The sequence below is a fragment of the Phocoena sinus genome, chromosome 5, assembly GCF_008692025.1.
Source record: "Phocoena sinus isolate mPhoSin1 chromosome 5, mPhoSin1.pri, whole genome shotgun sequence".
Lineage (NCBI taxonomy): Eukaryota > Metazoa > Chordata > Mammalia > Artiodactyla > Phocoenidae > Phocoena > Phocoena sinus.
Window position 1 is genome coordinate 32,043,985 of NC_045767.1, and position 14,814 is coordinate 32,058,798.

Below are 14,814 nucleotides of genomic sequence, written 5' to 3' on the forward strand. Positions count from 1 at the left end.
ACAGGGTACTTTTGGGTGAATGAAGATGAGACTGCAAAGGTAGGCAGGGGCCAGATGAGGGTGGACCTTTTTATGAGAATCATGATCTCAATCATATTTAATTTTTTTCAATTTATTTAGAATTACACATAGAAAAATTGTAAAAATAGTACAAAAGAACCCATATATCTCTTACCCATATTTACCTATTGCTAACATTTTATCACGTTTGCTTTATCTTATCAATTGTCTAGATCTATTTATCTATAATAGATAAGACAGATATTATATATATTATGAATAATCTGAACCATCTGAGAGTAAGTTACACAAATCATGGTCCTTTATAATATTTCTATGCATATTTCCTAGGAATAGGGTGATCCTCTGACATAACGATAGTAATCAACTTTAGTAAATTTAACATTGATACATTTCTATCCAACTGATCGCCTGTATTCCAATTTAGTTAACTGACCTAATAATGTCCTTTATAGTTTTTTTTTTTCCTTCTAGTACCAAATCCAGTCTAGAGTCAGGTATGGCATTTAGTTGCCATCTCTCTCTCTCCCTTTTTTCAAACAACAGCTTTACTGAGGTTTTAGTTAATTTGTTTTTATTTTTATCTTTAGGCACCAGCTTTTTCATGAACATTAGTTTGTGTACAAGGAAACCATATAAAGGACTTAAATATCCTTGGAAGATATCTTTCAAAACTACAATAATTGACAATTCACTACATGCCTTTGCATACCAGGTGGGAAGAGGGTTGCTAAACAAGCTCAGATTGACAAAAAGTAATACAATGAGGACAAATGCTGCCGAGCAGAGTATGATGGGAGAAAAGAGTTTTCACTGGTGGAATTTCCCTCTTTAGTGCCATGTTTCAGAATCAGAAATGCCAAATTGGTAGATTCCTTGTGGAAAATTTTCTTTTAAATGAGGCACAACCTAAAGAAAGAAAACTCTGAGTCGTAAACCTGACTAAGAAGGAACTATAAGATATAGGTCATTTAGTAGCATTCTTAGCAGTTGTTCCATTAGTAATTTAATTGTAAACATGTTTGAGAAAAATAGCTTTTTTTCTATATAGAAAAAAAGATAGAAAAACATGTTCTTCTGGTCTGTTTGATTTGACATTCTGAAATATTTTCTTAGGCTATTTTGTCAATATATTTGTACCCCTTGTCAATATTTCTTTGAAATGTAACTACGACTAGAGATTAGCCATCCTTGCAAGTCATATTCTACGTTATGAATACGTTGATGTGATATGTCTAATATTTGCTTCACAATATATCAGTGCAGAATGGGGCTAGTGGGAAGTGGGATAATGTAGATGAAACAAGATTTGCCCATAACTTCTGTATGTGTTTCAAAATGTCCATGACTTTTTTATGCTTAGAAAATATCAAATGTTTCAGAGACACATACAGATGTATTATTTTTACTTTTTAGACCTTTTGGGATTAACTTGGATTAATTTGGGAAATTCATCCTTTGGGGATTAACTTGGAAAAAGAAGTTAACTGGAGAAAAGATGTTACTTTAGTTTTCTAAGTAATTAACCAACTGTCCTAGCACTTTTTAAAATATATTATTCCTGTTCTTTCATAATGTGATGCCACTTTTATACACTAGAGGATATACTCTCTATTTCCTTTCATTGATTTGTCTGAATATCCCAGTGTTACTACAAAACTGTTTAGTGATACATTACTTTAAAAGATAGTATCCAGGGCTTCCCTGGTGGCGCGGTGGTTGGGAGTCCACCTGCCGATGCAGGGGACATGGGTTCGTGCCCTGGTCCGGGAGGATCTCACATGCCGCGGAGCGGCTGGGCCCGTGAGCCATGGCCGCTGGGCCTGCGCGTCCGGAACCTGTGCTCCGCGGCGGGAGAGGCCACAACAGTGAGAGGCCCGCGTACTGCAAAAAAAAAAAAAAGATAGTATCCACCCAGAAATAAATACTCATATATATGGTCAAACAATTTTCGACAAGAGTACCTAGGCCATTCAATGGGAAAAAGACAGTCTTTTCAACAAATAGTGTTGGGAAAACTGTTATCCATATGCACAGAAGTAAAGTTAGACCCTTACCTTACACCATATACAAAAATTAATTCAAAATGGATCAGAGACCTACACATAAAAGCTAAGACTATAAAACTCTTAGAAGAAAACAGGCAAAAAGCTTCATGACATTGGATTTGGCAATGATTTCTTGGATGTGACACCAAAGACACAGGCAACAAAAGAAAAAATTAACAAATTGGACTTCATCAAAATTGAAAACTTGTGCAACAAACGGCACCTCTGGCCAGAGGTGGAAGAAATGGTGGAAACAGGATTTAAATAAACAGCGTAACTGTAGATAGTGAGGAGGGCTCTGAAGGAAGTAAGCTGGGTGATAAATCAGGGCATATTTTCGTCCATTTAGGCTGTTATAACAGAAATACCATAGACTGAGTATCTTACAGATAAAAGAAGTTTACTGCTCACAGGTCTGGAGACTAGAAGTCCAAAATCAAGGCATGCGCAGATTCAGTGTCTGGTGAGAGCCTGCTTCCTGGTTCATGGATGGCTGTCTTTACACTGCAGTCTCATATGGCAGAAGGGGGCAGGGAGCTCTCTGGGCTCTTATAAGGATCCTAATCCCATGCATGAGGGCTCCACTCTCATGACACAATCACTTCCCAAAGGTCCCACCTCCAAATACTATCACATCGGGATCAGGTTTCAGTTAATGAATTCTTGGGGCACACAAACTTTCAGTCTATAGCAGGGTGTTCTCAGGAAAGGCCACTTTAGATAGGGCTTTAGCAGAAGCCATCCCTCAGGAGGTGACCTCTGCACTGTGACCTCAGGAGGAAGACTGGGCCGTGGAAAAAGCCGGCAGTGGGCTCATCTATAGGAAAAATCCATAGGTTTGGGTATTTTAAAAAACTCTTCTTCCTGAGCTAAGGAGTGTAATAGAGACAAGCACTCGATATTTTGCCACAATGGGCTTATGTAGATTCATCCCTCTCTCAAATAATGCTGGACTTTGACATGGGAAATAAGAAGCTTGGGCTGTGCTACAGTCCTGAGGGTAACTGTGCTCTGAGAGGATATTTTAAAACAATTATCCTCCTGTCTAGAGATCATGCTTATATTATATGTGGCCATCTCCCTCTTTTTGGAAGTCTATTCCCTCTTCTTTTTCTTAACTTGACATCTGGTAAAAGAGAATTTTGTTTAGCAATTTAAAGAAAACAAAACCCCCCAAACCACACATGACACTATTTCAGTTAAAATTAAAAGTTTAATATAAGCATCAAAAATCATGCTAATGATGAGGACTAAAAAGTAGGTATTAGGCAAACTTATAAAACAAAGTACTATTATTTTTACACTTCAAATACATCATAAAGTAAAAACTCGTAAAATATCAACATGTGCAAGGGAAGCATTAACGGTCCTTTCAGTGATTTGCCATAAACAGATGTTTTAAAAGTGCTACAGTTTAAGGCATTACATTTTAAAGTTTAATAAACATCTGATTTCAACATAATCTCACAGAAGAGTTTTTTTCTCAAGTTAGCTACAAACTGTTTGGTTAGGGGGTACTGAAAATGCATGTATAAATCGAAGAGTAATAAACATGCTAATGCAAAGTTATTAGTGCAATTCCGCAGCATATGAAATTCCAGATCAGGACAAACCGCCCTGCACGTGGTACACGGTAATCCACACATGCATCATCCATCTAAAGTCTCTAGGGGCTTCCATGGTGGCACAGTGGTTAAGAATCCGCCTGCCAATGCAGGGGACACGGGTTCAAGCCCTGGTCCAGGAAGATCCTACATGCCACGGAGCAACTAAGCCTGTGTGCCACAACTACTGAGCCTGCGCTCTACAGCCCGTGAGCCACAACTACTGAGCCCATGTGCCACAACTACTGAAGCCCACGCTCCGCAACGAGAAGCCACCGCAATGAGAAGTAGCCCCTGCTCACCGCAACTAGAGTAAGCCTGCGCACACCAAAGAAGACCCAGTGCAGCCAAAAATAAAAATTAATTAATAAACAATAAATAAAGTCTCTATAACAACCTCTCCATTCACTCACAGTGCCTATGCATTTCGTTCTTAGTTTTTCTTTTTTAATTAACAAAAATCCTCAAGGCACCTAAAGATTGGCCTGTATTTCATTTATCCATATTGAAAATGCAGAGGGCATTATAAAGACGTGGTACAGGAAGAACTCTCCAGTTACAACGACTGGTAGGTTTGAAATGCACAGCGGTACTTTTTAACTACATGTAGGCCGCAACTTCTCTAAGCCTGAGCTCCATCAGCTACAGAATGGCATCCTCTTACTAAACACTCTTTAAGAATTATGTAAGCACACAAGTAAAGCATAAAGTACGGTGCCAGCATGAGGAAAGGCTCAAAAGTACAGTTGTTTATATTATTATCACAATTCTTTCTATATAAGGAGTATAATGGGAGAATAAAGAAAAGGGCTAGCAACTTTTGGAGCATGTTCTCTTTGGGCAGGTCAGTTCTTCATTGTCTAGGACTGCTCAGACATTTAGCATCCTGGCCTCATGGCAACAAAAAAGCCATTAGCACCCCCATCACTGTGATAACTGAAAACACACCCACATATTTCCAAATATCCCCTGAGAGAAGTCATAAGCTTTTTTGAGAACTGTTCTTTTAGAGGGAGTTTATTTATTAAGAAACAATTTAGTTATCTTAAAAAAATTAAGAATGCCTTCCTGTCTTTGCAAGTCTTCAAGGATGAGATACATTAGGCCTGGTGGCAGGAAGAACAGTTAAGGAATATTCAGTACAGTTTGAATCCTTTTCTCATAAATCCCAGTGTTAAAATTCCAGAGCTCGGGGGGACCTTGAAGATGGCGGAAGAGTAAGACGCGGAGATCGCCTTCCTCCCCACGGATACACCAGAAATACATCCACACGTGGAACAACTCCTACAGAACTCCTACTGAAGGCTGGCAGAAGACCTCAGACCTCCCAAAAGGCAAGAAACTCCCCACATACCTGGGTAGGGCAAAAGAAAAAACAGAGACAAAAAAATAACGACGGCACCTGCACCAGTGGGAGGGAGCTGTGAAGGAGGAAAAGTTTCCACACACTAGGAAGCCCCTCCGCGGGCGGAGACTGCGGGAGACGGAGGGGGGAGTTTCGGCACCGCGGAGTAGTGCACAGCGACGGGTGCGGAGGGCAAAGCGGGGAGATTCCTGCACAGACGATCGGTGCTGACCGGCAGTCACCAGCCCGAGAGGCTTGTCTGCTCACCCGCCGGGGCGGGCGGGGCTGCGAGCTGAGGCTCCGGTTTTGGTTTTGGACGGAGCTCAGGGAGAGGACTGGGGTTGGCGGCTTGAACGTAGCCTGAAGGGGTTAGTGCACCACGACTAGCCGGGAGGGAGTTCGGGGAAAAGCCTGCACCTGCCGAAGAGGAAAGAGACTTTTTCTTCCCTCTTTGTTTCCTGGTGCGCGAGGAGAGGGGTTTAAGAGCGCTGCTTAAAGGATCTCCAGAGAAGGGCGCGAGCCGCGGCTAAAAGCGCGAACCCCAGAGACAGGCGCGAGTCGCGGCTAAAAGCGCGAACCCCAGAGACGGGGCGCGAGCCGCGGCTGAAAGCGCAAACCCCAGAGACGGGCGCGAGCCGCGGCTAAAACCGCGGACCCCAGAGACGGGCGGGAGACGCTAAGGCTGCTGCTGCCGCCACCAAGGGGCCTGTGTGCGAGCACAGGTCACTCTCCACACCCCTCTTCCGCGGAGCCTGTGCAGCCCGCCACTGCCAGGTTCCCGGGATCCAGGGACAACTTCCCCGGGACAACGCACGGCGGGCCTCAGGCTGGTGCAACGTCAGGCCGGCCTCTGCCGCAACGTCACGCTGTCTCTGCCGCCGCAGGCCCGCCCCGCACGCAGTGCCCCTCCTTCCCCCATCCCCCAACCCCCGGCCTGAGTGAGCCGGAGGCCCCAATCAGCGGCTCCTTTAACCCCGTCCTGTCTGAGCGAAAAAACAGACGCCCTCCAGCGACCTACACGCAGAGGCAGGGCCAAATCCAAAGCTGAGCTCCTGTGAGCTGTGAGAACAAAGAAGAGAAAGGGAAATCTCTCCCAGCAGCCACAGAAGTAGCGGATTAAAGCTCCACAATCAACTTGATATACCCTGCATCTGTGGAATACCTGAAGACACAAGGAATGATCCCAAGTTGAAGAGGGGGAATTTAGGAGCGAGATCTATGATTTTTTTTCCCTTTTCCTCTTTTTGTGAATGTGTACGTGTATGCTTCTGTGTGAGATCTTGTCTGTATACTCTTGCTTCCACCATCTGTCCTAGGGCTCGATCCGTCCATGATTTTTTTTTTTAATTCTTTTTCTTAATAATTAAGTTTAATTGTAATAACTTTATTATACTTTACCTTCGTTCTTTCTTTCTTTCCTTCCTTCCTTCCTTCCCTCCTTTAGACAACGAATCACCCCAAATTGAGGAGGTGGTCTCTGGGAGCAGGATTTATGATTTTTCCCCCTTTACCTCTTTTTGTGAAGGTGTATGTGTATGCTTCTGTGTAAGATTTTCTCTGTATAGCTTTGCTTCCAACATTTGTCCTAAGGTTCTATCCGTCCCTTTTTTTTTCTAAATATTTTTTAATTCAATAACTATATTATACTTTATTTTATTTTACTGTATCATCTTTCTGTCTTTTTTCCTTCTTTCCCTCCTTCCTTCATTCCTCCCTCCCTCCCTCCCTCCCTCCTTTCTTTCCTTCTTTGCTTCTTTCTTCCTTCCTTCCTTTCCTCCTTTCCTTCTTTCTTTCCTCATACTTCTACGAATTCTCTCTACTTTTTCTCCCTTTTATTCTGAGCCGTGTGGATGAAAGGCTCTTGGTGCTCCAGCCAGGAGTCAGGGCTCTGCCTCTGAGGTAGGAGAGCCAACTTCAGGACACTGGTCAACAAGAGACCTCCCAGCTCCACATAATATTAAACGGTGGAAATATCCCAGAGACCTCCATCTTAACACCAGCACCCAGCTTCACTCAACGACCAGCAAGCCACAGTGCTGGACAACCTATGCCAAACAACTAGCAAAACAGGAACACAACCCCACCCATTAGCAGAGAGGCTGCCTAAAATCATAATAAGGCCACAGACACCCCAAAACACACCACCAGATGTGAACCTGCCCACTAGAGAGACAAGATCCAGCCTCATCCAGCACAACAAAGGCACTAGTCCCCTCCACCAGGAAGCCTACACAACCCACTGAAACAACCTTAGCCACTGGAGACAGACATCAAAAACAAGGGGAACTACGGAAGTGCAGCCTTCAAAAAGGAGACCCCAAACACAGTAAGATAAGCAAAATGAGAAGACAGAAAAACACACAGCAGATGAAGGAGCAAGATAAAAACCCACCAGACCTAACAAATGAAGAGGAAATAGGCAATCTACCTGAAAAAGAATTCAGAATAATGATAGTAAGGATGATCCGAAATCTTGGAAGTAGAATGGACAAAATGCAAGAAACAGTTAACAAGGACCTACAAGAACTAAAGATGAAACAAGCAACGATGAACAATGCAATAAATGAAATTAAAACCACTCTAGATAGGATCAATAGCAGAATAACTGAGGCAGAAGAACGGATAAGTGACCTGGAAGATAAAGTAGTGGAAATAACTACTGCAGAGCAGAATAAAGAAAAAAGAATGAAAAGAACTGAGGACAGTCTCAGAGACCTCTGGGACAACATGAAACGCACCAACATTCGAATTATAGGGGTTCCAGAAGAAGAAGAAAGAAAGAAAGGGACTGAGAAAATATTTGAAGAGATTATAGTTGAAAACTTCCCTAATATGGGAAAGGAAATAGTTAATCAAGTCCAGGAAGCACAGAGAGTCCCATACAGGATAAATACAAGGAGAAACACGCCAAGACACATATTAATCACACTGTCAAAAATTAAATACAAAGAAAGCATATTAAAAGCAGCAAGGGAAAAACAACAAATAACACACAAGGGAATCCCCATAAGGTTAACAGCTGATCTCTCAGCAGAAACCCTACAAGCCAGAAGGGAGTGGCAGGACATACTGAAAGTGATGAAGGAGAAAAGCCTGCAACCAAGACTACTCTACCCAGCAAGGATCTCATTCAGATTTGATGGAGAAATTAAAACCTTTACAGACAAGCAAAAGCTGAGAGAGTTCAGCACCACCAAACCAGCTTTACAACAAATGCTAAAGGAACTTCTCTAGACACGAAACACAAGAGAAGGAAACGACCTATAGTAGCGAACCCAAAACAATATAGAAAATCGAAATAGGAACATACATATCGATAATTACCTTAAATGTAAATGGACTAAATGCTCCCACCAAAAGACACAAAACAAGACCCTTATATATGCTGTCTACAAGAGACCCACTTCAGACCTAGAGACACATACAGACTGAAAGTAAGGGGATGGAAAAAGATATTCCATGCAAATGGAAACCAAAAGAAAGCTGGAGTAGCAATTCTCATATCAGACAAAATAGACTTTAAAATAAGGACTATTAAAAGGGACAAAGAAGGACACTACATAATGATCAAGGGATCGATCCAAGAAGAAGATATAACAATTGTAAATATTTATGCACCTAACATAGGAGCACCTCAATACATAAGGCAAATATTAACAGCCATAAAAGGGGAGATCGACAGTAACACATTCATAGTAGGGGACTTTAACACCCCACTTTCACCCATGGACAGATCATCCAAAATGAAAATAAATAAGGAAACACAAGCTTTAAATGATACATTAAACAAGATGGACTTAATTGGTATTTATAGGACACTCCATCCAAAAACAACAGAATACACATTTTTCTCAAGTGCTCATGGAACATTCTCCAGGATAGATCATATCTTGGGTCACAAATCAAGCCTTGGTAAATTTAAGAAAACTGAAATTGTATCAAGTATCTTTTCTGACCACAACGCCATGAGACTAGATATCAATTACAGGAAAAGATCTGTAAAAAATACAAACACATGGAGGCTAAACAATACACTACTTAATAATGAAGTGATCACTGAAGAAATCAAAGAGGAAATAAAAAAATACCTAGAAACAAATGACAATGGAGACACAACGACCCAAAACCTATGGGATGCAGCAAAAGCAGTTCTAAGGGGGAAGTTTATAGCAATACAAGCCCACCTTAAGAAGCAGGAAACATCTCGAATAAACAACCTAACCTTGCACCTCAAGCAATTAGAGAAAGAACAAAAAAACCCCAAAGCTAGCAGAAGGAAAGAAATCATAAAAATCAGATCAGAAATAAATGAAAAAGAAATGAAGGAGACAATAGCAAAGATCAATAAAACTAAAAGCTGGTTCTTTGAGAAGATAAACAAAATAGATAAACCGCTAGCCAGACTCATCAAGAAAAAAAGGGAGAAGACTCAAATCAATAGAATTAGAAATGAAAAAGGAGAAGTAACAACTGACACTGCAGAAATAAAAAAAATCATGAGAGATTACTACAAGCAACTCTATGCCAATAAAATGGACAATCTGGAAGAAATGGACAAATTCTTAGAAATGCACAACCTGCCAAGACTGAATCAGGAAGAAATAGAAAATATGAACAGACCAATCACAAGCACTGAAATTGAAACTGTGATTAAAAACCTTCCAACAAACAAAAGCCCAGGACCAGATGGCTTCACAGGTGAATTCTATCAAACGTTTAGAGAAGAGCTAACACCTATCCTTCTCAAACTCTTCCAAAATATAGCAGAGGGAGGAACACTCCCAAATGCCTTCTACGAGGCCACCATCACCTTGATACCAAAACCAGACAAGGATGTCACAAAGAAAGAAAACTACAGGCCAATATCACTGATGAACATAGATGCAAAAATCCTCAACAAAATACTAGCAAACAGAATCCAACAGCACATTAAAAGGATCATACACCATGATCAAGTGGGGTTTATTCCAGGAATGCAAGGATTCTTCAATATACGCAAATCTATCAATGTGATAAACCATATTAACAAATTGAAGGAGAAAAACCATATGATCATCTCAATAGATGCAGAGAAAGCTTTCGACAAAATTCAACACCCATTTATGATAAAAACCCTCCAGAAAGTAGGCATAGAGGGAACTTTCCTCAACATAATAAAGGCCATATATGACAAGCCCACAGCAAACATCATCCTCAATGCTGAAAAACTGAAAGCATTTCCACTAAGATCAGGAACAAGACAAGGTTGCCCACTCTCACCACTCTTATTCAACATAGTTTTGGAAGTTTTAGCCACAGCAATCAGAGAAGAAAAGGAAATAAAAGGAATCCAAATCGGACAAGAAGAAGTAAAGCTGTCACTGTTTGCAGATGACATGATACTATACATAGAGAATCCTAAAGATGCCACCAGAAAACTACTAGAGCTAATCAATGAATTTGGTAAAGTAGCAGGATACAAAATTAATGCACAGAAATCTCTGGCATTCCTATATACTAATGATGAAAAATCTGAAAGTGAAATCAAGAAAACACTCCCATTTACCATTGCAACAAAAAGAATAAAATATCTAGGAATAAACCTACCTAAGGATACGAAAGACCTGTATGCAGAAAATTATAAGACACTGATGAAAGAAATTAAAGATGATACAAATAGATGGAGAGATATACCATGTTCTTGGATGGGAAGAATCAACATTGTGAAAATGACTCTACTACCCAAAGCAATCTACAGATTCAATGCAATCCCTATCAAACTACCACTGGCATTTTTCACAGAACTAGAACAAAAAATTTCGCAATTTGTATGGAAACACAAAAGACCCCGAATAGCCAAAGCAATCTTGAGAACGAAAAAAGGAGCTGGAGGAATCAGGCTCCCTGACTTCAGACTATATTACAAAGCAACAGTAATCAAGACAGTGTGGTACTGGCACAAAAACAGAAAGATAGATCAGTGGAACAGGACAGAAAGCCCAGAGATAAACCCACGCACATATGGACACCTTATCTTTGATAAAGGAGGCAGGAATGTACAGTGGAGAAAGGACAGCCTCTTCAATAAATGGTGCTGGGAAAACTGGACAGGTACATGTAAAAGTATGAGATTAGATCACTCCCTAACACCATACACAAAAATAAGCTCAAAATGGATTAAAGACCTAAATGTAAGGCCAGAAACTATCAAACTCTTAGAAGAAAACATAGGAAGAACACTCTATGACATAAATCACAGCAAGATCCTTTCTGACCCACCTCCTAGAGTAATGGAAATAAAAACAAAAATAAACAAATGGGACCTAATGAAACTTCAAAGCTTTTGCACAGCAAAGGAAACCATAACCAAGACCAAAAGACAACCCTCAGAATGGGAGAAAACATTTGCAAATGAAGCAACTGACAAAGGATTAATCTCCAAAATTTACAAGCAGCTCATGCAGCTCAATAACAAAAAAACAAACAACCCCATCCAAAAATGGGCAGAAGACCTAAATAGACATTTCTCCAAAGAAGATATACAGAATGCCAACAAACACATGAAAGAATGCTCAACATCATTAATCATTAGAGAAATGCAAATCAAAACTACAATGAGATATCATCTCACACCAGTCAGAATGGCCATCATCAAAAAATCTATAAACAATAAATGCTGGAGAGGGTGTGGAGAAAAGGGGACACTCTTGCACTGCTGGTGGGAATGTGAAATGGTTCAGCCACTATGGAGAACAGTATGGAGGTTCCTTAAAAAGCTACAAATAGAATTACCATATGACCCAGCAATCCCACTACTGGGCATATACCCTGAGAAAACCAAAATTCAAAAAGAGTCATGTACCAAAATGTTCATTGCAGCTCTATTTACAATAGCCAGGACATGGAAACAACCTAAGCGCCCATCATCGGATGAATGGATAAAGAAGATGTGGCACATATACACAATGGAATATTACTCAGCCTTAAAAAGAAATGAAATTGAGCTATTTGTAATGAGATGGATAGACCTAGAGTCTGTCATACAGAGTGAAGTAAGTCAGAAAGAAAAAGACAAATACCGTATGCTAACACATATATATGGAATTTAAGGGGAAAAAATGTCATGAAGAACCTAGGGGGTAAGACAGGAATAAAGACGCAGACCTACTGGAGAACGGACTTGAGGATATGGGGAGGGGGAAGGGTGAGTTTTGACAGGGCGAGAGAGAGTCATGGACATATACACACTAACAAACGTAGTAAGGTAGATAGCTGGGGGGAAGCAGCCGCAAGGCACAGGGATATCAGCTCGGTGCTTTGTGACAGCCTGGAAGGGTGGGATGGGGAGAGTAGGAGGGAGGGAGACGCAAGAGGGAAGACATATGGGAACACATGTATATGTATAGCTGATTCACTTTGTTATAAAGCAGAAACTAACACACCATTGTAAAGCAATTATACCCCAATAAAGATGTTTAAAAAATAAAAAAATAAAAAAAAATAAAAAAAAAAAATTCCAGAGCTCACTATTCAGGGCTCAAGTCAAAAGCCAGAGCTACATCCTTGTGAGTAAACACAGCAGAAAGGAATTCTGCCATGAAGCCACTTCTTCAGTTAGTCTCACTGTTCATGTAGTTGAAATAGAAGGCAGACGTATACATTCAGACAATAACCTTTCCTCAACATACTAAACAAGGGTCCACTTCATCGCATGTCTACCCTGTAAAAAGTAAAAACTAAAATCATAAACGAAAAGATAATAACAAAACAAGTCCTCCAAAACCGACATAAGATCTGTGTCAAGAAAAGCTCTAGGGCTTCCCTGGTGGCGGCACAGTGGTTAAGAATCCGCCTGCCAATGCAGGGGACATGGGTTCGAGCCCTGGTCTGGGAAGATCCCACGTGCCGCGGAGCAACTAAACCCGTGCGCCACAACTACTGAGCCTGAACTCTAGAGCCCATGAGCCACAACTACTGAGCCCATGTGCCACAACTACTGAAGCCTGTGCACCTAAAGCTCATGCTCCGCAACAAGAGAAGCCACTGTAGCGAGAAGCCTGTGCACCTCAACAAAGAGTAGCCCCCGGTCGCCGCAACTAGAGAAAGCCCGCGTGCAGCAATGAGTACCCAACACAGCCAAAAATAAATGAATAAATTTTTTAAAAAAATAAAAAAAAAAAAAAGAATCTGCCTGCCAATGCAGGGGACACGGGTTCGAGCCCTGGTCCAGGAAGATCCCACATGTCGTGGAGCAACTAAGCCCGTGCGCCACAACTACTGAGCCCGCGTGTGCCCTAGAGCCTGTGCCCCGCAACAAGAGAAGTCACCGCAATGAGAGCCCACGCACGGCAATGAAGAGTAGCCCCTGCTCACCGCAACTAGAGAAAGCCCACACAGTGATGAAGACACAACACAGCCAAAAAGAAATTAAGTAAAAAAATAAATAAATAAGAAAAGCTCTAATTCATTGTTCCCTAAACCCACGTCCTTCTCTGATGAAGTATTCAAGTCTGAACACCACTTTCATGTTGTCATGGGTCTTAAACAGGTAGGTCTTCCTCCTCCTCCTGAATTTGTTCTCCAGAGCTTAACAGTGCTTTGGTGATGTCAGAAAAGATGGAGCGTTTGACCATCATTCATGCCAAGACAGAGAGAGAAGTCAAATTTTGTTACCGTCATTTTCCATGTGGAATGACTGAGGCACTGAGGGATGAGAAGAAATGCTCATTGGTGGAGGCTGCTGGGAATAAAATCCGGATCCCCTGCTTCCGAATCCAGTACTTTCGTCGCCATCCCCCAAGTCACGTGCATTACTAAAATGGCTGAAGTTTCCTTCTGAGAAACCCTCCGAGATGAAAGGTCCCACGTGCTCTACCCTCTTTCCAATCTCTCTCTAATCCAAGCCTAACCTAGACCTGCAGAGTTGCTGGATCCGCTGTCAATTACAGAAGGAAGAATCTGTTTAGAAGGACATGTATTTACATTCTCTGCACCATCTCTTCCTGGAGATGTTCTTTATCTCTTTGAAATGATTATATTAAACGGATGTGGGGCTAAAGTTAGACCATATTTCCCAGTCAGGATCGGCTTCGAGTCCTTAGGCAAAGCAAATGTGAAACTCTGCATTAGGCTCACGAACATCAGGAATAATTCCATCTTTGCCAGCTGCTCTCCCATACATACCCGCTTCCCTAAAAATGAGACCAGGAAAAAAGGTAAGGATTATAATACCAGCCCTTTTCCTACCTCAAAAGGGATAAATTTATGAAATTTCTAAATTGAGTGTTTTAAAGGCAGACATAGAGAGTTTTGAAATAAAATTGCCACATATACCCCGTGGCTTCCCAGAGTCTATGCTGATCAGAATTTTTGCATACCAAGTTCACATTTTAACTCCTACTCATAAAAATCTATCCACATCCTAGATAGGAACTAGAGACGGAGCCAATGAGGTGGGCTACCTTGTCTCCTCCACACTTACTTATCTCTTTCCTTGCTCTTACCTGGAAGATTAAGGAGAAAAGATATCAAATAAGAATCTCTGGAGCATTCCTTTTCTACAGAAAGAAGCCTACATGCCCTAATCTAGGAACCTAAAAGAGGGCCTGGTGAGATTAGAGAGCCCACCCTCTCACCCACCATTCAGGCAGGTCAAAAGCTGCTCTTAACTCTAACAGTTCCCTGGGACTCAAACAATCACCTGGACAACTCAAAAAGGAAGATTTCTAGTCATATTTAAAGATTTAAAACCAACTGCTTTCACTTTGTTTTTAAAATCTGAAATAAACATAGGGGAGATGCATTATCTAAATTATTT

The 14,814-nt window shown here is 41.3% G+C and overlaps 1 protein-coding gene and 1 long non-coding RNA gene across 4 annotated transcripts in view; both read right to left on the reverse strand.

Annotated features, from left to right (window-relative positions):
• Positions 1-96: 96 nt before the first annotated feature.
• LOC116754265 lies at positions 97-1,743 on the reverse strand. Its single transcript, XR_004350026.1, has 2 exons — positions 1,700-1,743; positions 97-930 (listed from the first exon to the last, which is right to left on the reverse strand). It is a non-coding gene; the product is annotated as an uncharacterized LOC116754265 (long non-coding RNA).
• Positions 1,744-1,886: 143 nt separating this feature from the next.
• Positions 1,887-14,814, reverse strand: part of LOC116754398 (cytochrome P450 2U1) — a 30,676-nt gene continuing 17,748 nt past the window's right edge. The window contains exons 5-6 of one of the 3 annotated variants that reach the window (XR_004350051.1): positions 13,671-14,188; positions 1,887-1,905 (exon numbers count right to left, since the gene is read on the reverse strand). Coding sequence is in view for 1 of the 3 variants with exons in the window: in XM_032632990.1 (XP_032488881.1) it covers positions 14,013-14,188 (176 nt within the window). In the remaining 2 variants the exon portion in view is untranslated. The other 2 variants (XR_004350050.1, XM_032632990.1) reach the window with 2 other exon arrangements.